This window comes from Oryza glaberrima, chromosome 4, assembly GCF_000147395.1.
Source record: "Oryza glaberrima chromosome 4, OglaRS2, whole genome shotgun sequence".
In the NCBI taxonomy this organism is placed as follows: Eukaryota; Viridiplantae; Streptophyta; class Magnoliopsida; order Poales; family Poaceae; genus Oryza; species Oryza glaberrima.
The window spans coordinates 19,558,901-19,584,656 of NC_068329.1; the positions used below are offsets into that span (position 1 = coordinate 19,558,901).

At 45.2% G+C, this 25,756-nt stretch overlaps 5 protein-coding genes across 8 annotated transcripts; 3 read left to right on the plus strand and 2 right to left on the minus strand.

Moving 5' to 3' along the window:
* Nucleotides 1–167: 167 nt before the first annotated feature.
* Nucleotides 168–1,198, minus strand: LOC127772061 (F-box protein FBW2-like). The gene has a single exon (XM_052298042.1). The coding sequence runs from the start codon at nucleotides 1,113–1,115 to the stop codon at nucleotides 534–536; it is 582 nt and encodes a 193-aa protein (XP_052154002.1). The 5' UTR covers nucleotides 1,116–1,198; the 3' UTR covers nucleotides 168–533.
* A 2,866-nt stretch (nucleotides 1,199–4,064) lies between these two features.
* LOC127771545 (mitochondrial phosphate carrier protein 3, mitochondrial-like) lies at nucleotides 4,065–9,049 on the plus strand. 2 transcript variants are annotated; one of them, XM_052297470.1, is made up of 7 exons: nucleotides 4,065–4,547; nucleotides 5,598–5,959; nucleotides 6,044–6,087; nucleotides 7,831–8,045; nucleotides 8,119–8,243; nucleotides 8,332–8,381; nucleotides 8,468–9,049. In XM_052297470.1, exons 1-6 carry the CDS (start codon nucleotides 4,251–4,253, stop codon nucleotides 8,369–8,371), a joined length of 1,083 nt encoding a protein of 360 aa, XP_052153430.1. In that variant the 5' UTR covers nucleotides 4,065–4,250; the 3' UTR covers nucleotides 8,372–8,381; nucleotides 8,468–9,049. The 2 variants fall into 2 exon arrangements, with proteins under 2 accessions (XP_052153430.1, XP_052153429.1); XM_052297469.1 differs by lacking the exon at nucleotides 8,332–8,381.
* A 2,373-nt stretch (nucleotides 9,050–11,422) lies between these two features.
* Nucleotides 11,423–18,635, plus strand: LOC127771228 (zeaxanthin epoxidase, chloroplastic). 2 transcript variants are annotated; one of them, XM_052297084.1, is made up of 16 exons: nucleotides 11,423–12,169; nucleotides 15,069–15,231; nucleotides 15,338–15,412; nucleotides 15,497–15,597; nucleotides 15,683–15,798; nucleotides 15,888–16,099; nucleotides 16,228–16,319; nucleotides 16,514–16,628; nucleotides 16,849–16,952; nucleotides 17,076–17,121; nucleotides 17,202–17,266; nucleotides 17,387–17,467; nucleotides 17,551–17,605; nucleotides 17,818–17,906; nucleotides 17,997–18,084; nucleotides 18,206–18,635. In XM_052297084.1, the coding sequence occupies exons 1-16, from the start codon at nucleotides 11,673–11,675 to the stop codon at nucleotides 18,284–18,286; spliced, it is 1,980 nt and encodes a 659-aa protein (XP_052153044.1). In that variant the 5' UTR covers nucleotides 11,423–11,672; the 3' UTR covers nucleotides 18,287–18,635. The 2 variants fall into 2 exon arrangements, with proteins under 2 accessions (XP_052153044.1, XP_052153049.1); XM_052297089.1 differs by lacking the exon at nucleotides 11,423–12,169 and adding an exon at nucleotides 13,870–14,631.
* A 133-nt stretch (nucleotides 18,636–18,768) lies between these two features.
* On the plus strand, nucleotides 18,769–23,409 carry LOC127771231 (mitochondrial uncoupling protein 3). Of its 2 annotated transcripts, XM_052297092.1 has the most exons (3): nucleotides 18,769–19,363; nucleotides 20,364–20,883; nucleotides 23,305–23,409. In XM_052297092.1, exons 1-3 carry the CDS (start codon nucleotides 18,980–18,982, stop codon nucleotides 23,367–23,369), a joined length of 969 nt encoding a protein of 322 aa, XP_052153052.1. In that variant the 5' UTR covers nucleotides 18,769–18,979; the 3' UTR covers nucleotides 23,370–23,409. The 2 variants fall into 2 exon arrangements, with proteins under 2 accessions (XP_052153052.1, XP_052153053.1); XM_052297093.1 differs by lacking the exon at nucleotides 23,305–23,409 and having other exon boundaries at nucleotides 20,364–20,969.
* On the minus strand, nucleotides 23,341–25,388 carry LOC127771232 (probable fucosyltransferase 7). Its single transcript, XM_052297094.1, has 2 exons — nucleotides 24,966–25,388; nucleotides 23,341–24,851 (listed from the first exon to the last, which is right to left on the minus strand). The coding sequence occupies exons 1-2, from the start codon at nucleotides 25,213–25,215 to the stop codon at nucleotides 23,341–23,343; spliced, it is 1,761 nt and encodes a 586-aa protein (XP_052153054.1). The 5' UTR covers nucleotides 25,216–25,388.
* Nucleotides 25,389–25,756: the final 368 nt, after the last annotated feature.

Below are 25,756 nucleotides of genomic sequence, written 5' to 3' on the forward strand. Positions count from 1 at the left end.
AAAAAATCATCAAGCTAAACATGCCCAGAATCTTTCCCTCTGTCGCCACCCAAAAAAAAAAGAGCTCTGGATCAGAGGAAGAGCAATCTCAGCAATATGTAACAGAGGAAGTACACAGTAACTTCAGTAGACAGTAAAAGGCTCATTCTGTCTTAAGTTAGACAGCAACCAGTAGAGCATTTCAATTGGTCTCCTCATACAAGAAGCACAATCACAAATTTGGAATTTTCAAATTCCTATAAAGGGCATCTCTCTTCTTCCAAGTACCAGTACTAATAACAATACTTTCTATTCTTAGTTTGTTACTCCAGTAAATTTCCAGTGAGTAATATGCTCATATGCACCATCAGTAGCAATAAGAGAGAAGGTAACTGAACCCAAACAAACAAAATGCGCCATGTAGGCATAAGGTTGTGAAGGACAGGGCAGATGCTGCAGACTGGCAGTAGACTACCAAAACAAAACTATCTCAGAATTATGCCAAGAACTTGAAATGTTCAGTAAAGTATCCTGACGATCTTAAACTGAATTTGTTAATTATCACTATCATTGTCTTCATCATCATCGTCATTGTCGCTTCCGGTACTTGAGCAGTCACTGTACATAGGCTCCCATGGCTCCCTGAATGACTCCAGGGCACAGCATCTCTCCTCAATATCACCTTCAAGCCTAACATTCCAGCAGCCAAGTATGTCAAGCGTTTGCAGCCGAGGGCACCTGGTGAGGATGGCACCAAGTCCGGTATCGCTGAACAAGCCATAGGCAAGCTCGAGATGCTCGAGCACGGGCATGGTGTTCGCGATTGCCAAGGCCTCGTCGTTGACCACATTAGGCACCGCATTGTAACCATGGGGAACATCTGGAGGAGGCATGTTCCTCTTCAGCTGAACGAGCAGCTTGCAGTGTCGGCCTAGCGCTTCGATGCCACTCGATGAGATCTTAAGGCAGTTGCTGATGTCCAGCACTCTCAGCGCAGGAAGGCATTCGGCGTACTTCTTCACAGCTTGATCAGAAATCTCGCTCATTGGGATTTGGAGCACATTTAGCAACTTCCCACTGTAACAGAAAAAAACAGAAGAAAATATCACTATATGGACCGATTGAGTGATGTTCATTTAGGTGTCATGTTCTCAGCATTCAACAGAAAGCAAAACATACTATTTTATTTAAGTCAATACATGCACCAAAAGCAATGACATATTCCCATATGTTTGGGAATTGGTTGACGGGGATCAATGTGGGGTTGAGGAAACCTTTTTTTGGGTTGGGGGGGGGGGGGGCGATTTATGTTGGGCTGTTTGGCTAAATAGAAATGATATTGCTTTTTATTAAAAAAACACATTTAATCCATACAGTTTACATGTTGTGGCTGCACTTTTGGTTTTGCTAAAAAGGGAGGCACGGTGACCAGTCATTGCAGCAAGCCACTTGTTGGAGCGGGTGACAATGGAGGTGTTCAATGGCCATAGGTGAAGATATAGCAAAAGGATATGTGCATTGAAATTTTGGGTTTCTCGTTATAACCTGTTGAACTTGTTGCGGATTTATCTTCCCAAAATAGTGTGGAACTATCATAATAATTGTTTGTGGTTTTGTCACTTTGTGCCAGGGTTTAACTTTTCAATTTCGAATTAAAAACTGCTCCTCACCGGTTTACCCAAAACCGGTAAAAACCGATGACTTTCAGTCAAACCGTACGAAAATCGGCTAATATCGACCAGTTTTCACAAACCGAAACCTAGCGGTTTCATGAAAACCGACTGGTTTTCGTGAAATTCCATCAGTTTCGCGAACCTTGCTTTGTGCATCCTAGATGTCGTGGCCGGTTTATCCATCATTAAAAAAATAGCATATTTGCTTCACAAACAATGTTTATAAGAGGTTTGCTATGAGTATATGGCCCCTAATTTTAATGTACTTTTGGAATATCTACACTGATGCATTATATTCCCATCAATTCAAATCTAGCCATAAGTCACATGCTTACCAGTGATAAATTACTGTCATGATAAGACGCATACATCCAAAATGTCATATGCCAATGTTCATACTTCAGTACATGTCAAGATGCATCTAAACTAATACTCCCTCCAGCTGTTATGTTTATTTGACGCTGGGAGAATTAAGTTTAGTTCCCCTGGCGTCAAATAAAAATAACCGGAGGGAGTAGTATATTATCAACCTATGTTTATTTGTATTGTTTTAGATGAAAAAAAGAGGTGAAAGAATTATGCACTCTTTAATTCATAGCAAGACGTTACAAAGTGAAAAAGTCCATTTTTTACAAAACGGCTAAGCCTTGGAAGGTCAACAGAGATAGGAAAACCGAACATGTTTGTGAGATATGAACTGCACATTTATGGATGTGAGTTCCAATTCACTGCTTCTAAAAGTACCAACCTAGGATGTGAACCGGTAACCGGTTGAGGGAAATGTACAAGCTTGAGCAGCTAAATTCACGGCTTCCAGTGTAAAGAATGGATTTTTACAGTGCAACGCAACCGAACACACTCTAATTTTAAACTTACTAGTACTAAATTCTACCTCAATAGATATCACAATTCTGCAAATATCGATGCACCACGGTAGAATTTTCATTCTCTATGTTAGTGATCAGTGATCACAAATTCACAATATCACACTTACCAGGCAAAAGGGAACGCGACTTACGAGGCAGCGACGTAGGCGAGCGCGGCGTCCCCGACGCGGTAGGCGGAGAGCCGCCGGAGCGTGCCCCGCGCGAGGGCGACGAGGCGGCGCACCGCGGCGTCGGCCCTGGGGCGGCAGTTGACGCGGCGGCACCACGCCTCGATGTCCACGTCCCCCCACACGTCCGGCGCCGCCGCGGCCTCCCTCCACGCCCTGCACACGCGCGCCGCGCCCCGCGCCACCTCGTCCGCGTCCACCCTGCCCCGGAGTATGAGCGCCAGTATCTCCGGGCTCACCGCCTCCGTCCACCTCCACTCGTACATTCGCCCCTCGCCGCCATCGCCTCCCACCTCTCCTCCTCCTCCTCCGCCCCATTCCCCGGCATCGAAAGGCCTCTCTCTCTTCTCCTCCGCCTCCGCCTCCGGACGAAACCGAACGTGCTTTCCTGCTCCGCCGGTGGCCGTACCCGACGCCCTCGTTGCTGCCGCCTCCGACCAACTCCCCCAACACGAGCCATCAAGCTCAAGCCCCGCCTCTTCCTCCTCCAACCTCCTCATCCACCCTGCTCCGTCGCCGGTGACGGCAGCATCGCCCCGACCGCTAGGCTTCTTCTTCATGGCCTCCGCGTGCGACCACTTCACCACGGGCGCCGCTCTCTTCCCCTCGAACCCCGGCCATCTCCCCTTCTGGCCTCCTCCCCCCGTGAATCTACCTCCCGAGCTAGAACCGCAACGCCTCATCGCCGGCGGGCGATCGCCTCCGGCGACGGCGAGCTCGCTCCCCTTGCGCTTCTTGGTTTTCCTCTTTGGGAATTTGGGGAGTGGGTTTCCGAGAGCTTCAATGAAGCTCCTCTATATAGCCATGGCGCAGTGGAGCGGAAGAACCGATGCGCGACACGTGTACAATCGGACGGTGGAAGAGCTGCTGCCTTTTCGAGTTCGTCAGGTTCGGACGTAAAGCTCGAGTACAGTGACATTTAACTCCTCGCATGTGCAATTAATTATTTACCACTCTCTCTATAATAAGTAGGCTTTCACGTATCTATGATATGGGGGTCTAGTGACAAATAATTTGGTGCCACTCGTAAGAGTGGTAAATAGTTAATTATTCCTCGAGTTACATGGCTAACTCTTAGTTTGGAACGTACATCTCACTTCCATGTGGGGTACACATCATGTGGGCCCGCGAGTTTTGGTCTTAAATCTCGTTTGGTGTTCGCTTCGCTGGGGGACGCGGAGCTACGCAGCATCCGGCCGTGTCCACGACCCCACGTGCCCACCCTTTTCGCTCAAATGGGCTGGAATTCTTACTGGGCGGCCCATTAAGGCCCACGATGAGGTAACCCACACCCACCTGTGCGGACTCCGCTATAAAAGCCCAGCCCATTCGGAAGCGGATGCCCTAGCAAATCGCGGAGCCACCGGTCTCTCCCACCTCTCCCTCCCCCGCGAGCGAGTGGCGGCGAGCCGCTCGCGGGAGCGGAGCTCGCGCACGCCGCTGCTCAAGCTCAACAAAGCGCGCCCCCGCGCCCCTCCTCGAGATGAGGCCTCAAACCCTAAGCCGCGAGAGCACCACCACCGCCAACGCCCACGCCCGCCGCCATGGCCGTCGTCTCCGAGAGCTCGCGCAAGGCGCTGCTGCCCAGCTTCCTCTACGCGGCCCCTGCCGCCTCCTCGTCGCCGTCGTTCGCGGCCGCCGCAGCCGTGGGTGTACGTGGGGTCCCCGCGCCGTCGCTGGCGGGGCCGGCGGTGTGGGCGCGCTCGCCGAGAGAGCCGGCGGGGAAGATTGAGATGTACTCGCCGGCCTTCTACGCCGCGTGCACGGCCGGCGGCATCGCCAGCTGCGGGCTCACGCACATGACCGTCACGCCGCTCGATCTCGTCAAGTGCAACATGCAGGTGAGATTCACGCAAATTTCCCTGTTCGATTCGGATTGCAACTGTCGTGACTCGTCTACTACTACTACGTAGAAGCTTTCTGGGTTGTGATCGCATTAAATTTATGAATGCTGCCGCACACATAGCATGTTGATGATGCATTGGTTCTGTTGGTCAGTTTGAGATTTCGGTTCGTCATTTGGATCACCTGGCGATCCGTAGTTCTTATGTAATCCGGGTTTGAAGTCTTGGCATCATGCATTCATGCAAGGTTATAATGAGTATCGCCTGCAATGATTCTGAACATGAATGTTCTATCTGATCCTTCAAGGCATACAATTTCTTGTATGTACTTCCTTTCAATTTGCAGTTGGCTACCATTATTTACACATTGTTTAGCAGTTTGTTGTAACATTAACTACATGGGTACATGTACCCTTAGTCTTTGAGCAGAGCCAGGAGTGAGTCATGTTAGAGATGTTCACCTATGCATATATATATAGAGGAGGGAGAAGGATAAATCCCCCTCTACCCTTCTCTTAAATAGATCTAATAAGCGTAGTTGGGTGCATTCCAAGTGACTATTCCAGGACATATTCCTTTGGTATCCTAAGGATATTCTCCTAGGAGACGCCGTAGGAGACATCGTTTGTGCTCATTGCTTTGCTTGTATATTGTCACTGTTATGAACCAACTACCAAGCAATAACGAACCATTGCAACTTATCTTTTGCGGTGTTCATAATTGCAAATTTGCAGTTGATTTATAGGTCGTGTTGCATGTCTATGTGTTTTGTCGATGTATCTTGGATTCGTTGGTGGTTTCTGACCCTGTGACTGAACGACCCTCAGGCTAGTTGTTCTGTGATATGCAAATGTAGGCATGCATTGTCAAATAAAATCATTTTTAATTTGATTGAAATTATACTGATTGCAATTTCATGTCTATCTCATGTGTTTGTACCCCCTAGATTATGCGTTTGATGCATTGGCATGGAATTGCTAACATGCTGTTTATGGTCACATTAGTCATTTCTCTGAATCAATTATTTTCCATTCTTTGATTTCTCAGATTGATCCAGCCAAGTACAAGAGTATCTCATCTGGGTTCGGTGTTCTCTTGAAAGAGCAAGGAGCAAGAGGTTTCTTCAGAGGATGGGTGCCCACACTGCTTGGTTACAGTGCTCAGGGCGCGTGCAAGTTTGGTTTCTATGAATTTTTTAAGAAGTACTATTCGGACATTGCTGGGCCTGAGTATGCAGCTAAGTACAAGACATTAATTTATTTGGCTGGATCTGCTTCTGCTGAAGTAATTGCAGATATTGCACTCTGCCCCATGGAGGCTGTGAAGGTTCGTGTGCAGACACAACCTGGCTTTGCGAGAGGTTTATCTGATGGTCTTCCAAAGTTTGTCAAGGCAGAAGGCTATGCTGGGTAAGTTGATAGGGTCTTGTAAATCACATTGTTCAGTAAGCGGGTCTCTAACATCAGTCTTCCAACTCAATGTTTACTGTGCAGATTGTATAAAGGGATTGTTCCACTCTGGGGGCGACAAATTCCTTGTTAGTACCTATCTCCTTTTTAAGAATTTGCACATGTAGCGACGATTGTCTAATTTTTAAAGTCAGTTAGTGATCATTTTACATAAAATGTATAAATTTTTAATGCAAAACCTGATTCATGCAGCTTATCCTGTTATTGAAGGGATGGGAACTCCTGAGATACTTGTTTTTTATGTAGTGTACAATGGGCATGCATGAATGATTAAGTGGTTCATTCATGACTTTGCATGAAAGAGTACAATTGAGTTAAAAACATAATTTCAATGTTTCCATTACAGCAATGCACATAGTTCTTCTTGAAATCACCCAATGGTTTCAAGTTTTTATGTGTGCATATATTGATTTTTCCACACTGCTTGAGCTATCTCTATTACACTGGACCTAGACTCCAATGAAGTGGTATACATTGATTACTGGTATTATTTCAATTATTTTGTACCAGCAGTTATTATGATATGATGTGTTGCAGATGATGTCTTATGATCTGTCATCTTTGTTGTAATGTCATTTTTTTTTTCATAATGGTGAAAACTGTTGGCCTTGAACAATTATTTAACATGATTGCAAGCACCAGTGCTCTATGAATTCTTTGTACATATTTAATGGCAACTCCAGTTTAGTCTTGTAGGATTTTTTTTTGGGTGCACATAGTTCTTCTTGCAATCATACCATGGGTTACAAGATTTTATGTGTGCATATATATACTATCCACACTGCTTGAGTTATCTCTTCTATGTTGGAGATAAACTCCAATGAAGTGGTGTACATTTATTTAAAATAAGCAAATTGAATTTCTTGTGGGGAATTTTCTGCCTTTGTATATTTAGTACCCATTTTGATTTTAAGTTGTGGGCAATTGATCTTGAGACATACAATGTTTCATGGCAATTCCAGTTTAGTCTTGTAGGATTTCTTTTTTTGGTGCACATTAGTTCTTGCAATCGTACCATGGTTTACAAGATTTTATGTGTGCATATATAAACTATCCACACTGCTTGAGTTATCTCTTCTGTTTTGGAGGTAAACTCCAATGAAGTGGTGTACATTTATTTAAAATAGACGAATTGAATTTATTGTGGGGAATTTTTCTGCCTTTGTATGTTTAGGACCCATTTTGATCTTAAGTTGTGGCAATTGATCTTCAGATGTCCATGCAATGTTGAAGTACATTTCGAGCAGCATCCAAGATACTTTTGAGTGATGCTATCATGCTGTCTATATCTGCATGCTTGGACATAAAGGCCTTGCATTTTTTGTGCACATTGTTCTTCTGGAGATCACACTATGATTTTCAAGATTTTATGTGTGCATATATAAATTTTCCACACTGCTTGAGTTCTCTCTATTACTATGGAGCTAGACTCCAATGACGTGGTGTACATTAAACAACTGCCTAACTCATGTGAATCTTATATCGCTTGCAGCCTGCAGCAAACACCTAGTTTAATGATTTTCTCTTTTAGTTTGGATATCTGTCTGCTCAACTTATCTCCTTTTTTGTAGCAATGTCCAATTTGGTGATTTACATGAGGATAGTTCATCAGCTGTATGTTCAGCAATTAAATAAGTCAATACATTTGATGTTGGGATTTTACATTCTAGGTTCTCTGTTGTGATTGTAAATTAGTTTTTGCTATGATACTGAGCACTGATATTCAGTATGCAGCAATCAGATTGTTATCCCGTTGAACCTTGAGTGCTTTTCATGAAATTTAATTAATTTGACCATTTTATGATACACAGATACTATGATGAAGTTTGCGTCTTTTGAAACCGTTGTTGAGATGATATACAAATATGCAATCCCTGCCCCCAAGAGTGAGTGCAGCAAACCACTGCAGCTCGGTGTGAGCTTTGCAGGTGGTTACATTGCAGGGGTGTTCTGTGCAATAGTTTCACACCCTGCGGACAATCTTGTGTCTTTCCTCAACAATGCCAAGGGCGCAACAGTTGGCGATGTAAGTTTTGTAATCACCATACCATCTTCTGTAACGTGTTTGTTGGATTTATTATTTCTTGTTGCATTTACAGGCTGTGAATAAGCTTGGTATGTGGGGTCTATTTACGCGTGGACTCCCTTTGCGTATCGTGATGATCGGTACTCTCACTGGAGCGCAGTGGGGACTCTATGACGCTTTCAAAGTGATGGTTGGACTGTAAGTGTTCCTCTTTGTTGATTCTGGCCTCTGCCAACATTGATATTGACCAACTTCAGGAAGATTTATTTGGTTTGTTCTCTTCTAGGCCAACTACTGGTGGAGTTGCTCCAACACCAGCCAAGTGATGGTTGGACTGTAAGTGTTCCTCTGTTGATTCTGGCCTATGCCAACATTGATATTGACCAACTTCAGGAAGATTTATTTGGTTTGTTCTCATCCAGGCCAACTACTGGTGGAGTTGCTCCAACACCAGCCATTGGTGAAGAGCAGCTGAAGGCCTGATGCTTGATTCTATACTTCCGAACTTCTAACAATTCCGTGCCAACTTGGATGACGGCGAAATAGGTTCTTGGTTTAGAAACAAAAAGGATTTTGTTGACGAATGCTTATAGTTCATTAATTCAATCGCTGCTAAAAAAACTGAGATAAGCATGCTCAGGGCTTACAAATTATAAGGGTATTGCGGTACAGAGTTTAGGATAGTAGTATAGATGGCCATTCGATGAATGATGCTTGCGTGAATGACCGTGGCATCCTTCAATTTTTGTAGGTCTATTTTTTTTATTGCAGTAGAAATGTTGATAACGCCTTGGGCCTCGGCTCTATCTTTTGCTGGCCGGTTGTTATCGTTGTAACTCTCCGCGGTATTCGTTCTTTTCTTCAGATGTCAATAATGCAATCTGTGTAGTGTTCCATTCAATATACCACTGTATCATATCTCTCTATTGTGCTAGTATCAATGAAGCTGTCGATAAGTATTTGACAACCGAAACAAATAAACTTTGGACATATGAATATGAGAATTTATCCTCCCTCACATACATTATCGTTCATTCCTCAACTTTCTTAACTCATCTCATTTATTTTCACGCTCACGTTTTTCAACTGCTAAAAACGATGCGTGTTTTTTAGAAGTTGCTTTATAAATTCATATTAATTCATTTTTATGTGTAGCGAGTTTTCAAGCTCACCTCCTGAACACAACCTTAGTAGATGTTATCGGCTACTGAGAATTTTGACTGCTGTGAATGGGTTCGCTTGTAGACACGTCACCTCGCACTGGTAGGTACTGGCTGGTTTTGGTGAGTCGGTTAATCGTGCATTCCTTAGGCGTCTTACAGTTTTGTCAAAAGATAAAAATTAAGAAAGTCACGTCTCATAAAAAGTATCTCGGGGTCTGTCACTATCCAACAGGCACACACTGCTTAGGAGAACCGGATGAAGCCATACGCCAACTGAGAAAAGATCTCCAAACTCACCTATGAAAGAGCAATTTGCCACGTCTCCACGCGTGCTTCTCTAGTTCGTTTTCTGATCTTCTGTGGATATTATTACTGCATGACGTTTTGCTTGCTATGGAATGCACCTTTTCGAGCCAAGCCAACCCAACCCATGATAAATACAAAGATATAATTAGGAAATAAGTCTGAACTTATTTGTCCACGCCTATCAAAATCTATAAAGTTGTGTAAACAACAAGAAACTATGTAAAATGTAATTGTTTAGTTAATGATATAAGGATGAAACTATAATGTTGTGGTATATAAAACCGAATAAAAAATTACTGAATACAAAACGCTTTTGATCACATGGGGAAACACATTTACAAAACACCTAATTCTACCAAACCTTTACAAACCGCTTGGGCTATGCTCCTCCCATAGAATTTAATGGTGTGAATGGACATGCATGTTAATATGTCATCCGCACCTCCGTGCTAGTAGGCATATGGTTTTCGAGCGGTCTATTTCAGTTATTCATGCATCCCTAAGTTAGTACCTTGCAAATTTTATCAAAAGATTAGAAATGAAGTTAGTACGTATAAAATATCTAGTACGAGTTTATACGAGATAATAGATAGAAAACAATTAACCTTATAGGTTGAAATAGGATTGGAAACTTATCTTCATAAATAGTTGTAATTTTTTCTTACGCTTTTTTAGAGGTATAGATATTTGTGCTAATTAAGAGGTACTCCCTCCTTTCCAAATTGATCATCATATAAGTTTATGCACCAAGACCAAGAACAATTTAAATCACATCAACCAAGACACCATGCACATATTCTCCCACAATGCATGCATCGATTAAAACCCTATACCAATTACACCCTAGCATGCACACAGTCTTCCATATTGTATTAATTGTATTCCAATGAAATCCATGTCCATGCAGTTATATGATGATTAGAAATTTTGGATTTTATTACATGATGATCAATTTGGGAAGGAGGGAGTATATACCTTTAGGGTGGAGATATATTCTCCGGACTAACACTATGAGTATATATACCTCTCTATACCTTATAACAACTTAAAGTTTTGTAGTGCTAATCATAAACATATTTTTCAATCAGTTAAACTATTTTAATTTTTTTACCTCATATATTATGAGAATGTATATACTTTTGCAATGGAAGAAAACCTCAAAAAACAATTCCCTTTAGAATTAAGGGTGAGAAGGTCCCAGTTCAAACGTTGGACATGTAATCTCAATATATATGAGTATTTAGTTCTCAATTCTGAATAAAATTTACATTTGAAACACGACCAAAGAGCCAATAATTAGCTTGTCTAGGCAGTTGGCCAAGCTTAACACCGCCGCAATAAAATTACCATGATACTAATTTTTAAGACGAAAACCACGTACCATAATGTAATGTTATAACAAAGAAAAATCTACTCCATTGTAAGTGATACCCCCATGAACTGTGTTCCACAATATTTTGATCTCCACCATAAGTCTTTCAATTCTCTAATTATTTGATATATGCCTAATAAACCATGAAAAAAATGAACTAAGCAACCAAGACTAATTTATTAGCACAAACATTAACAGTGTTCATAGCGGATTAAAAGCTAATGCTAAAAATATTACAAACTTTAAAATAAACTAAAAATTATGTTTCAAAATTTAAATTTTGGATCCAGTTGACGACGAGAGACTAGCAGTTTACTGCTTTGAATACTCTGGTAAAAACCGGTGCACCGCTCTTCTTCTACAAATGGACAAGTAGGTTTTCGGCAACCGTTCTACACGGCCACACATGGTTAGCCACCCAGCGGTCCGCGCACAGAAGATGGTGAGAACCTGGCAAGATAAAATCCTGAGCCAGCGTCATCCGACCTTCCAAATGGAATCAGGCGATTGGCTGCGGTTCCTCCTCCCTCCACCACCACACCACCACCGGTCGCCTACTCGCCTTCGCCTTCCCTCCTCTCCTCCCTTCCACAACCGCAGCCCAAAACTTCTAGAAGCAACCGCCGCGAGCTTAACTGCTAGTACTACTAACACCTCACCTACCTCCCTCCCCCGCCATTGCTCCGTCTCCGCTACACGCGAAGAGCTTCACCTGACTCTCGCTTGACGTGCTAGTTAGTAGTAGCTCTCGATCGAGGCGCGGTCGTCCGTCGAGGGCGCGTGGCCATGGCGCTCCTCTCCGCGACCGCCCCCGCCAAGACGCGCTTCTCGCTCTTCTCCCACGAGGAGGCGCAGCACCCGCACCCGCACGCGCTCTCGGCGTGCTGCGGCGGCGGCGCCAGCGGCAAGAGGCAGCGGGCGCGGGCCAGGGTGGCGGCGGCAATGCGGCCGGCGGACGCGGCCGCCTCCGTCGCGCAGGCGGCGTCGCCGGGCGGCGGCGGCGAGGGCACGCGGAGGCCGCGGGTGCTCGTGGCCGGCGGCGGCATCGGGGGGCTGGTGCTGGCGCTGGCGGCGAGGCGGAAGGGGTACGAGGTGACGGTGTTCGAGCGCGACATGAGCGCGGTGCGCGGCGAGGGGCAGTACCGCGGGCCGATACAGATCCAGAGCAACGCGCTCGCGGCGCTGGAGGCCATCGACATGTCCGTCGCCGAGGAGGTCATGCGCGAAGGCTGCGTCACCGGCGACCGCATCAACGGCCTCGTCGACGGCATCTCCGGCTCCTGGTACGCCACTCCACTCCCCTTCCCTTCTCTTTTCCCTTTTCGGATGAAACCATCCGGTTGCATCAGACTCCAGTGAGCAATGTCTTCGTAAGTTCGTACTCGTACAGTCGTACTGCACCACAGTGTAACAAAACATTCATTTCAGTCACGCCATCGTGTGTTTAATTAACGATTCTGACCATAATTAAGGGCTTAATAATAATCACCTCGCGGCTGCAACCCTAGCAGTCAGACTCCTGAGTCCTGACACGCGATTTATTTAGGGTGTGTTTAGTTCTTTGGGTGTAAAATTTTTAAAGTATACAGACATATTCGAAGTATTAAACGTAGACTAATAACAAAACAAATTACAGATTACATCTGTAAACTGCGAGACGAATTTATTAAGCCTAATTAATCCGTCATTAGCAAATGTTTATTGTAGCATCATATAGTCAAATCATGACGTAATTAGGCTAAAAAATTCATCTCGTAATTTACATGTAAACTGTGCAATTGATTTTTTTCTCACATTTAATGTCTTATACATGTGTCCAAACATTTGATGTGATGTTTTGGCTAAAATTTTTTGGGATCTAAACAAGGCCATGTGCCCATGTAGTTATAATTTTGATCCACGTTTTAATACCAAAATTTTACTCTGAATCATCCTCTAACTAATATTTTCACTTTAAATTAAGTAAGATTATCGTTGTTGTACTTTGGATCATCTAAATCATTCTCTAGCTGCATCTACCATTTAATCTTGCAAAGAATAGTCTATATGTAAGTCAGGAATATTATCGGTTTACATGTACCGATGTAGTTAAAATTATTTATACGCTCGAGAGAAGTTTTTGAGGTGGTTCAAACTAAAATAAAGATAACTAAAGTGAAAAAATCGTTTAAAAGACACTACGTTCAAAGTGATTTTTTTAATACGGGTGACCGTAAACGTATTTTACTCTTTTGTTTACTCGAGTCTCCAGCATGTTACTTGGGCAGTTGCTAGGCGCGCCGCTGATCTCACGACCACACGTGGTGCGACGCCGCTTAGGCCAGGCGACCCACGTTGGAGCCGCCCCACCAGCCACGGCAAATTGAAAAGAAAAACACCGGTTTAGAGCAAGTTTAACAGTATAGCCCACTAGTAACTCTAAATCATTTATAGTCAATGTAATAGCCAATTCATATAATAGTGCTTAGTATACTATCAATAGCTGGTCCCACTTGTCATAAATGTCTTGGAGCCTGTGCTGTAGCTCTGTAGTCAACTACTCCTCTCTCTCTTATTTTATCTCTTTAAAATATGTTTATAGCTGGTTTAGAGCAGGTACAATAGCAGGCTATAAGCTAAGCTATAAACATATTTTAAAGAGATAAAGGAGGAGAGAGAAGAGTAGCGGGCTATAGATATGTAGCCAGCTGCAGCACGGACTCCAAGACGTAATGTGGGTATGACAGGTAGGACCGGATATTAATAGTATAGTAATTATATAAATTGACTATTAGATTAGCTATAAATGAATTGAAGCTAGTAGAGGGCTATACTATTAAACTTGCTCTCATCAGTCAGCTGGTCGGCGTCGTCGTCGCTGCTTTCCCCTTCTCCTGGCCCCGCCGGCGAGCAACCTGCGCCCGCCACGTACGCGCGTCCCACTTCCCCCCACGCCACACGCTGCTCCACTACGCGCCGAAAGGGTGAAACCACCGATCCGGCCCTTCCATTCCGCGGCGGGTGCCTCCAATTCGTCGAGCACGAGCGAGTGAGCGACATGGCTTCTAACACACCAATTCGTCGAACACTTCCGATCGTCTTCTCTGTCTCCGTGTGAGTATTGACCTCAGGCGCCGCGACGTCTGAAAGAGTAGTCAGATTCAGGAGATGCTCGTTGGGTAGAGCGGATCGGAGAGTCACTGTCACAGTAGCGCTTCTGCTCTTGCTTCTCGGATCCCACCACCCAAGAAGAGCTTTGCTTTGCTCCCGTTCCACTGCCAGTGCCAGCCATGGCGCCACTCCCAAGCTCCAGCTCAACGCGGGCCACCTCTCTCGTGGCGATCCCGGGCGCCTCCTGCCCCCATGGCCAGGCGCAACGCCTGCTCGCCTTCCGTCCCCCACGACGCGGGTCACAGTGGCGCGGGCTTTGCGTGTCCCGGGGGCGCCACGGGGCGACCGTCGCCATGGCAATGCCGGCGGCGCAGGCGGCGGGGCGCAGGGCGCGCGTCCTGGTGGCCGGCGGCGGCATCGGCGGCCTGGTCTTCGCGCTCGCGGCCAAGCGGAAGGGGTTCGAGGTGGTGGTGCTGGAGAGGGACATGAGCGCCGTGCGCGGGGAAGGGAAGTACCGGGGCCCGATCCAGCTGCAGAGCAACGCGCTCGCGGTGCTCGAGGCCGTGGACGCCGGCGCCGCCGACCAGGTCATGGACGCCGGCTGCATCACCGGCAACCGCGTCAACGGCATCGTCGACGGCGTCTCCGGCTCCTGGTAAGGAGTCAAGTCGTGCCAGCGTTAGAAGCGAATTGCAACACCCACCAAGGATTGGTTGCGTCTATCAAGCCTAAAATTATGGGGTTTTTTTTTTCTCCTTTCTAGAAGTACTAAGTGTAAGAATAATTTGCTGGTTTACACTATTGGCCGTCCTGTTTGTACAAGTTTTGCTTACCTATTGCTACAACCTACATGAGAATCATTAATCACAGACCTATAGTTTCAATTACAGTACAATACTGTACAAGGAAATGCAATTTGTTGCTTAATCATTAGTGCTAACTTGACATATAAGGCAATTATTCTTTGTGCTTACTCTGCTACATTTGTTTGCATTTGCAATTCTGAATGTTGTTGTCTGCTTGTTGGTTAGCTTTAAGATGGGAACTCAATTGCTGAAGGCATCCATTTGACTGTGTCAAATTGGTATTCAGGTACATCAAGTTTGATACGTTTACTCCTGCAGCTGAGCGAGGTCTCCCAGTTACAAGGGTTATTAGCCGAATGACGCTGCAGCAGATTCTTGCTCGTGCGGTTGGTGATGATGCTATACTGAACGATAGCCATGTTGTTGATTTCATAGATGATGGCAACAAGGTGAATGATCAGTTTATCATTGTGGTCAATTGGCCATATCCTCAGTATGAAATGTGCTCAAAATGTTATGGAAAATTCTTATGTCATGGCTTTTGGACAAGTACAGGTAACTGCAATTTTGGAGGATGGCCAGAAATTTGAAGGTGACCTTTTGGTTGGTGCTGATGGAATATGGTCAAAGGTAATGTAATCACTCAAATCTTTTGGTGACAATTGACAAACATAATCAACAGAGACGTGATTTGAGAATTTAATTATTGGACAGGTGAGGAAGGTGCTTTTCGGGCAATCAGAAGCAACTTATTCAGAATATACTTGCTACACTGGCATTGCAGACTTTGTGCCTCCTGACATTGACACAGTTGGGTATGTAGTGCGGATTCAGATGACTGCTGTATTTTTTTCCTCTGTTAGGAAATACTAATATGTTCCTCATTTTCTTCTATTGAAGGTACCGTGTATTTCTTGGTCACAAACAATATTTCGTCTCCTCAGATGTCGGTGCTGGAAAAATGCAGTGGTATGCATTTCATAAGGAACCTGCTGGTGGCACTGATCCTGAAAATGGTGAGTTCCTAGAGTGAAACTTTTGAGCTCACAAGCATATGCCGGCCCTGTCTGTGTTCTTATTGCCCACTAATGCTTTTTATTGGCAGGTAAAAAGAAAAGATTGCTCGAGATATTTAATGGTTGGTGCGATAACGTCGTTGATCTGATAAATGCAACTGATGAGGAAGCAATTCTTCGCCGGGATATATATGACCGACCACCTACTTTTAACTGGGGAAAAGGTCGTGTCACTTTGCTAGGTGACTCTGTACATGCTATGCAGCCAAATCTGGGTCAAGGTGGCTGCATGGCTATTGAGGTACACAATTAACTTTTCATGTCTCTGATGACACTACCAGCATGGTGGATGCATTTCTTGCCCTGGTATTGAAACTCAGAATATATACTTATGTTACTGTGGCAATTTTTTCCCACTTGATTTCACAGGATGGTTACCAGCTGGCTGTAGAACTTGAGAAGTCCTGGCAGGAGAGTGCGAAGTCTGGAACTCCTGTGGATATAGTTTCCTCCTTGAGGAGGTAACTGTTTTTTATGTTTTATCATATTAGTTCTACCTAGATAGAATGTCTTCTGGCATCGACTAGACTTTATGTCAATATGGATCAAAATTATTCTTCAAGGCCATCTTATTGTGTATACTCTTAATTCTTTAGGTGTGATCCTCAGTCATTTGATTGATGATCAAGACATTATTGTGCTTGTGTGGCTGCAGATATGAGAAGGAGAGAATACTACGTGTTTCTGTTATACATGGGTTGGCAAGAATGGCAGCAATCATGGCTACCACTTATAGACCATACTTGGGTGTGGGTCTGGGACCATTGTCGGTATGTCAAGAACTTGTTCTGCTTTGTACTTCTAATATCTAAATGTACTTATGTGGTTTATGCCCGTCAGCCAGTTTTAACCTGCTTATTATGTCTGTTGCTGATTATTTTATTTTATTTCTGAAACAAGTTTCTGATTTAGATTATCATCATAAGAAAATCATTGAAGAATCGCAGACTAAAATTATTTGGTCTTAATATGGATATCTGTCGAATGCAGTTTTTAACGAAGTTGAGGATACCACATCCTGGAAGAGTTGGTGGGAGATTCTTCATCAAGTATGGAATGCCTTTGATGTTGAGCTGGGTTCTAGGAGGAAACAGGTGATTATTGAGCTATAACTTCGATTTTATTTTGAGCTCACATGTAGATACATAATCTGAAAATACTCACTAGATCGGCATGGTTGTTATTACTCACCATATGTTAATGTCACCAATGTACAGCACGAAGTTAGAAGGAAGACCGTTAAGCTGTAGGCTTTCTGACAAGGTATATCTCTATTCTGTATGATTTATCAATGTAGGGCAGTGCAATATTTTCCTTTTCTGACTTTTACAATCATGCTGAAGGCAAACGACCAGCTTCGTCGATGGTTTGAGGATGACGATGCATTGGAACAAGCCATGGGTGGAGAGTACGGTCTTACTTGTCTTCAGAATTTTGATTTCATTTTATGTCAAATATGCTCTGTATAATCCTTCTTAATTCCAGTGCCTTTGAGAAAAGGTACTCATTAGAACAATGCTACTTGCAGGTGGTACCTCCTCCCCACAAGTTCTGGAGACTCGCAACCCATTCGATTAATCAGGGATGAAAAAAAGTCACTCTCCATTGGGTAGGTCTAAATAATAAATCTGTTATTTTTTGGTAACACTTTCTTCAAGGATTGTAGAATAAAACAAAATTGTTCATTTGCAGAAGCCGGTCAGATCCCAGCAATTCTACTGCTTCCCTGGCATTGCCCTTGCCACAGGTTAGTTAAGCAAAATGATGGCATCAAATATTTGTTGGAACTTCTTTCGGACTATAAATGCATTGCAACGGTTCTTAGGTGGAGACATTCAACAGCTGAATTTTGTTTTACTTATTACTACAACCTAATTTTCTCTTGCCTAAAAAAATCTTCAGTTTTATTTCTGTCAATAAAAAATTAATGCTTCTCCAATTTGTTCAACTTCCTTGCAGATATCAGAAAACCATGCTACTATCACATGCAAGAATAAGGCCTTTTATGTGACTGATAATGGAAGTGAATATGGTACATGGATTACCGAGTAAGTTCTGAAAACCGCATGATTCTTTGCTCTTGCCCTGAATTCGAAATGGATGCATCTTACTAATTCAGTCCCATGTGGACTCTCCAGCAACGAAGGTAGACGCTATCGCGTACCTCCGAACTTCCCTGTCCGTTTCCATCCCTCGGATGCCATTGAGTTTGGTTCAGATAAAAAGGTACCCAAACCTTACTGACACCGTATTGTACCATTGTCTCCTCTCATTTTGTTCAGAAGAACCATTTGCGTTGAGTTGCTGCAAAAATTCTGAGTTCTGATCAATTTCTACGAACTTGCAGGCCGTGTTCCGTGTGAAGGTGCTGAGCACGCTCCCATATGAATCTGCAAGAGGAGGGCCGCAAATCCTGCAGGCAGCATGAACGAGAGACTTCAGTCAGCCATGGCTGCTGTCATCACTCATCAGCTACTGTACAGCATCCAGTAAAACACAGTGAATTTTGCACTAAAATGCAGGTTCCACTTCCAGACAGGATTTTGAATAGCTTTCTCTGACGGATTGAAATTGCAGTTCTCCATACAGAAACTGTGTACAATAAAAAAAAAAAGAAACTGAGGTGTACAATAGCCAATAGGGACAGGCAATTTTAGCTGTTGCCTGCTGTATATACATTGTTGTGCCATTACAGCAACAAGGTGGAATGTAATTACGGCATGAACACAATTTACCAAATGGAAAAAAATGTAGCTAAAAACCGCTTTGTTTGGTAACTAGTTGTACTTTTCCGAACTTTCTTCCAAGCGGAGGAGCCTTACCTTGCCACGATGCGATCTGATTTCTGAACTAGAACGTCAGCCACAATGCGCCACATGCACCACCGCAGAGCGCCGCCGCCACCGCCGCCGCCGCTGCAGTGTTCGCCGCCATCGCCGTCGGGAAGGCGAGGTCATGGGAGTGTGAGATTTGGGCCGCTAGTTCGGCGTAAGAGCCCTTCCCAGCCGTTGGATCACCATTGCTCGGTCCAGATTTACGCCAGGTTAGGCTTGTAGAATCTGCGAGGCGTCTCCTGCCTGGCGCTAGCCGCTAGGCTCCCCACTCCCCGCGAGCTTCAGCCATGTCCGCCCGAGCCGCCGGCGGCGGCGGTGACGGCGATGGCGGGGGCCGCCGCAAGACCCTTGCCAAGGTGTCCCTCTCCTCGCTCTCCGCCGCCGCGGCGGAGGCGGCCACGTTCCCCATCGACGCCGTCAAGACGCGCCTCCAGCTCCACCGCGGTACAGGGGGCAGCGGCGGGGGAGGCGGGGGCGTCATGCGCGTCGCCGGCGAGCTCGTACGCGATGGGGGAATCTACCGGGGCCTCTCCCCCGCCGTACTCCGGCACCTCTTCTACACCCCGCTCCGCATCGTGGGGTACGAGCACCTCCGGTCCACCTTCGCTGGACGAGACGCGGGCCTCCTCGAGAAGGCGCTTGCTGGGGGTGTCTCCGGCGTTGTCGCACAGGTAACACGTCTCCTTAAAGATCAGACTCGTCTCGCTCGTTTGTTAGCACACTAGATCGAACTGTGCTCTATTCTGAATTTCTGATGGGTAGTACTACTAGGCATTGTACTGTCTGTACACATTACTCCCCAAGTTACTCAGGGAAGATCATTTTGATGTTTGATTATTGAAGTTAGGATATGTTTTTTCTCGGTGTAAAAGTAAGAACTGCTTTGGTAGTATTACATTTAGAAGATGGAATTGAACTGGACTTGGGGACTTGACAGGATTGGAACTGTTTTTTGCTGTAGGACTTGTTGAAGACTGTAACATGCTAGCATTTCTTAGTTCCAACCTTTTGGTTCCAAACAATGATGCACATTATCATTAAGTAAAAAATTCAACAAAATAGACATATACATCTTAAGGCAGGGGAAGGGATCTTTTAATTTGTGTCATTACCGTTACCAAAATTATAGTATCACAATGCAGATGATAAAGCAGCAGACATCAGTCTGGATGTGTTTTTGTATGACAGGCTCATTTGTCTCCAAGTCTCCACCACCTCCTTATGATCCAACCTACAGTACACTCGAGAGCCACAATGAGACCATGCCATCCCTGCTGACAATGCATTGACACATTGATGGACTGTAGGACTTGTGTAGCGCAAGATGTGTGCGATAGGACACCTCTACCTCAAGGTCACTTGCGTGACTAGTATAGGAAAGAGGCGATACCTGGGTACTCAATGATGCTGCTCCTCAAGGGTTGTGAATAAGGTTGATTAGAAAAGGATGACCTGACTAGCACCCTCATTTAGGTTTTGAATAGTTCGTCATTCCTAGAGTAAAGTAGCAAGCAATTGAGATAATCAAAACATTTTAGTTTGTTAGAGAGATATTTTGTAATCAACATGCTGCTGGTATTAACCATCTGTTAGAAGTAGAATTGATATAGCTTAATAGCTGCTATTGTTTAGTTGATCATTTATTGACATTTTAGTTACTCTGCAGTGCAGGTGGTGGCAAGCCCTGCCGATCTCATCAAGGTAAGGATGCAAGCAGACAGCAGACTGTTGAGCCAAGGTATCCAACCACGGTATACAGGAATCTTTGATGCCTTTACAAAAATTGTACGGGCCGAAGGATTTCGAGGACTTTGGAAGGGTGTTGTTCCTAATGCCCAACGAGCCTTTCTTGTCAATATGGGTGAATTGACATGCTATGATCAGGCAAAGCATTTCATCATCCGGAAGCAAATCTGTGGCGATAACCTGTATGCTCACACACTTGCCTCTGTCGCATCTGGACTGTCTGCGACAACCTTAAGCTGCCCAGCAGATATAATCAAAACTAGGATGATGAACCAGGGCAAGGATGCAAAAGTTCTATACAGGAATTCTTATGATTGTTTGGTCAAGACTGTCAAACATGAGGGGTTGACAGCATTGTGGAAGGGATTCTTACCTACATGGGCCAGGCTTGGTCCATGGCAGTTTGTGTTCTGGGTTTCCTATGAGAAATTGCGCCAAGCATCAGGTATTTCGTCATTCTGATGGTGCTGGCTTAGTTTTATCTTGCATGATTACAGGGAGCATCCAGAATAAGATTTTGTTAATTGTTTAGCTCGGCTTGTGGCATTATCATATACCATGCTTGTCCTCATTTACTCTTGACCATGTTTGAGTATTGTACCCATCGCTGAGGATGCAGTAGTTACAAATCACCACCATGTAACTTTATAATTATAATTGACAACTAGCTGGGTGGCCCGCGCAATTGCGCGGCTAGCACCCATACAGAATTATCTATTTTTAATATGATTTTACTTAATTTTTATTAAATAGCTATCTTATTTTCTTAAAACTTTGAAAGGCCAAACCTTATCATCCTGTGTTTCTACTTTTATAGGTTTTTTAGAAGTCACACAGGCTATTTGCTTCTGTCTACCCCTTATTTCTATCACCCTCTTCTTTATTTGTTTACTCGATCTATTGCCGTTTCTGTTCATTCTCCTTGTAACCTTTAAAATTTGAATATTATAGTTTTTAGTGTTTATTATCTCGTTGGTTTCATTTTTATAATTTTTAGAAGTCCCATCAAATGCTGCCACTATACTTCTCTACAGCCTATTCTCTGTCTCCTCTCTTTATTGTCACTGGGATTTTAAAAATCAAACATAATTATCATTTGGATTCATTTCGTTTACTTTAAATCCTACCAAACCGTTAGTGGCTTAGCCACTGTACTATTATAAGTCTCGTTCGCTGCCTCCCCTCTTTCCTGTCATTGAGATTTTAAAATCAAACATGATTATCATTGTTTTTTTTTTTACTTTTTAGAAGTCCCGAACCTTTAAAAATTGGACCTCGTAGTTTTTAGAGTTTATTGTCTCGTTGGGTTTTATTTTTGTAATTTTCAGAAGGCTCGTCAAACACTGTCACTATACTCCTCTACAGCTCGTCCACTATCTCTTTTTGTTATCATTGGGATTTTAAAAATCGAACATAATTATCGTTTAGGTTTTGTTTTTTTACTTTCTAGAAGTCTCGCCAAATCATCAATGGATTTGGCAATGTACTTCTTTACGGCTCACCCGTTGCTTCCTTTCTTTATCGTCATTGAGATTTTAAAATCGAATATGATTATTACTGGGATTTATTTTTATTTTATAGAAGTCCCGCCAACCGTCATGACCGTGTTGCCTAACGGCATGTCCGTTGTCCCTTCTTTTAATCGTCATTGAGATTTTTTTTAATGTTTTGTTAATAGTTTTTCGATGTCCCATCAACCATCACCACCGTACTTCTTTACACATCGGTTGTTTCTCCCATCTTTATTGTCATTTGTCATCTGTGTTCTAGATGATTTTTTTGTTTGAAAATTCCGTATTTTTCGTTCCAATATTTTTTATTTATAAGTCATATTCATACTTGAACCCTTATAATTATTTTATATTTTTAGGATCATTTTATTTGTCATTCCAAATTTTAATTAATATCATCATGTGTTCTAGATGGTCTCTTTGTTCGATAGTCTTTATTATTTATAAATTGTATTCCTAGATGAACCCTTATTTTTTTCTAATTTCAGATTTTATTTTATTTTTTATTTTGAATTTTAAATAATCTTGTATTGTGTTCTTATATCGACTATTATTTTAATATTTCTTATTTTTATTTCTAATTTCAATTGTTTAAAAACTATAGCCGTTGCTTAAGTCATCAAAATTTTGGCTTGCCTATAGCTTCGGCGTGGAAGGAGCAACGCAGCCTATAGCTTAATCCGCTTGCTAGCTGATAGCTAGGATTGGTTTGTCTTTCAATTTTTTTAAAAGTGGTGTGAACACGCGGATTCCCGGAACATTGTCAGTTTCCAATGTATTGTATGACTCGGTTTTCCTTATTTTCATTTTGACTTATTGTCCGATTAACCTTTTTGTTTTTTCCTTTCAGTTTTTAACTAATTCTAATCCTAAATCTAGTTCTATTTTTCTTTTTCCTTATTTTTTTGGATTAATCTTATTTTCGTTTTGACTGATTGTCCGGTTCACTTTTTTTTTCCTTTCTTCAGTTTTTAACTAATCCTAATCCTAATTTAGTTCTATTTTTCTTTTTTTATTTTTTTGATTAATGTGAGAATTTCTAGCCCGTGAAAGCAAACGTGGAGACTCTTTTTTCTATTACTTTAAAGATATAATAGATTCTCGCTGTCACTGGTCATTGGTCAAAATAATTCAATTGCTTCATTATTACATTTCCATAAAGTTTCCATACTCTTTTTCATACGATAGTTGCCATGTTTTCCTTTTCACTTGGTAACATTGTTCTCTCAATTACTATAGTTTTGTCTTGCTAATGTGCAAAGTTTCTTATCTTGAGAAATATCATATCATACAAACTTGATTACAATTCAGTAAATGTTTTCTTAATGCTTTAACAACAAACAAGTGAAGAACAGTGCAGATGGACAGGCGGAGGGACAATGGAATGCAACTCAGTCCACCAATTGAACACCATCCTTGAGGTCCTCGCAGTGCCGGACGTGCCGGACCGTCTTGCCGTTGTCACCTTTGGTCCTCGCCTGGCAGTCGTAGTGCGGCGGTGTGTGGAAGCACGGCTCGACGGTGGCGGCTAGCCGGCACGGCGGGTTGGGCGCCTTCTTGCGGACGGGGACCATGAGCACCCACGGCCTCAGCCCGGCCAGCCCGTGGCTGACGTACCCGAACGTCGAGGCGGCCGACGTGAGCGCCACGTCGGAGAAGCTGAGCAGCATCATCTCGGCGAGCGCCTTCTGGTTGTGCATCCGCTCCTCCGACCGCTGCCCGCCCAGGTGCGTCGGCTGGAATACGCTCACCGCGTCCCCGCCCGCCGCGCCGTGCTCGTAGTACATGTCCCTGATCCTCTCGTAGTACTCGCCGTGCAGCGACACCACGAGCACCGCCTTGCGCCTCGCCGGCCGCTGCTGCTGCTGCCGCCCGGAGCCAGGGATGGCGGTGGCGTTGTCGGAGCCGGAGCTGGACTCGCGCACGCGGGGCAGGATGTTCTCGCCTTGCGCGCACGAGACGATCTGGCCGTAGAGCTCGTCGGTGGAGATGGGCGCCCAGGAGAAGGTGCGCACCTGGACGCCGACGCGCTCCTCCGCCTTGGCCAGGTACGAGCCGTGGTACCGCATAACCATCCCCCACACCGTGTTGCTCGGGTGGAACAGGTAGCGGCCGAGGTGGTGGAACACGGCGTCGCGGCGCGGGAACATCCGCGACAGCTCGCGCTCGTACCGCGGGATCAGGAAGAGGCCCGGGACGAAGTAGTTGTCGGAGAGGAGCACCACCCAGCCGACGCGCCGCAGCGCGTCCTGCCCGTCGTCGCAGAAGAAGAGCCGGTCGCTGGCGCCCGGGCGCGTGTAGTCGTGCCGCAGGTGCACGTACATCCACGGCGGCGGCGGGTCACGGCCGCCCTCGCCTCGGCCCAGCGCGTTGCCGAGGCTCTCGCGGGTGCGTATGCCGAAGCGCTCCATGCCGCGGATGGGGAAGTCCTTCTCCGGGAGGACCCACGTCGCGCCGGGGAACGGCTCGCAGAAGAGGTCCTTCATGTCGTCGCCGGGGCGGTGGAAGAGGAGGACGCGGCCGGTGAGGAGCGCGTAGAGGAAGGCGGACGTGATCGAGAGCATGCGGTTGCCGAGCCCCGCGTGAGGCGTCCACACGAGGTAGCTGCACTCGGAGGGAGCGTCGGAGGTAGTGTTCGACGACGACGGCGACCGCAGGCGGGCGACGGCGCGCTCGTAGGCGGACGTGCCGGGGCCGCAGAGGCGGTGGAGGGACTCGTAGCGGCGGAGGGCGGAGACGAGGTGCGACGAGAGGACGTGGAGGGATCGCCGGCGGTAGAGCGAGGCGCGGTAGCGGCTGAGGCAGGAGGTGTCGTTGAAGTCCGGCGAGAGGAGGCCGCCTAGTAGCCGGTCGTGCGGCTGCGCCACCTTCACGACGGGATCGGCGCCTTGTTGGCTGGACACTGCATGCACGCGCGGTAAGAAACGTTTCGTTCTTCCTCCTTTTCGTCGTAAAAAATGGAACAAACAAAACCATCCAAATGCACACGTACTGGCATGGACGTTATCATACGTACCGGCGTTTAAGACGACGAGAGCTCCGGCCGAGACCCAGCTGGTGTCTGCGCCGCCGCCGTGGCCGCCGGAGGGCGTCCACCGTGCGCCGAAGAGGACGGCCATGAGAAGCACAACCATCACGCTCACGGCGATCGCCAGCAGCGCCGGCCGCACGGCCGATGAGGACGAGCGCCCGCTCTTGGTCTTGCCGTGACCGGCAGTTGCCAGCGACGACGATGGCGCCGGCGCCATCCTGATCGAAGGACTCATCACAGCATGCAGCTGGACCGTGTCTGCTAGAATGGATACAACTGCATGCCCCTTGCTTCAATTCACGTCCTGCATATATATCAAAGAATGTTTAGTTTTGACCTCGTTTGGTGTGTGTCAAGTATCAGAATACTGGTTGGAGTAATGCACAGTAAACGGCATTTTACTCGACTGCAAGCTAAGCGAACTCACAAAACCGGGTCTTGCCTACTGGGTCTCAGCCGCTCGATTACATATCCGACGGTGGCGGTGGCGGTAGTATTGTGTCGATCAGCTGGAAGCGTAGTTGCGTCCAAGTAAAGTTCCTGTAAGGCGGTAAATCAAAGATTCAAAATGAGAAGTCAGTCTACATGTCAAAGCTTCGATCATGGCAAAGTCCGCTTCTTGGACATGAATAGCTGCCGATTTAGGGGTACGCCAGTTCAGAAAATTAGAGGCAAGTAGTTCACTGTTCACACTGTATTGTCACTCCGATTCTTCCTCCATATATTGCAAAACCTATATAAACTCGAGGTATGGTATAGGAAATTAGGAGCAACAT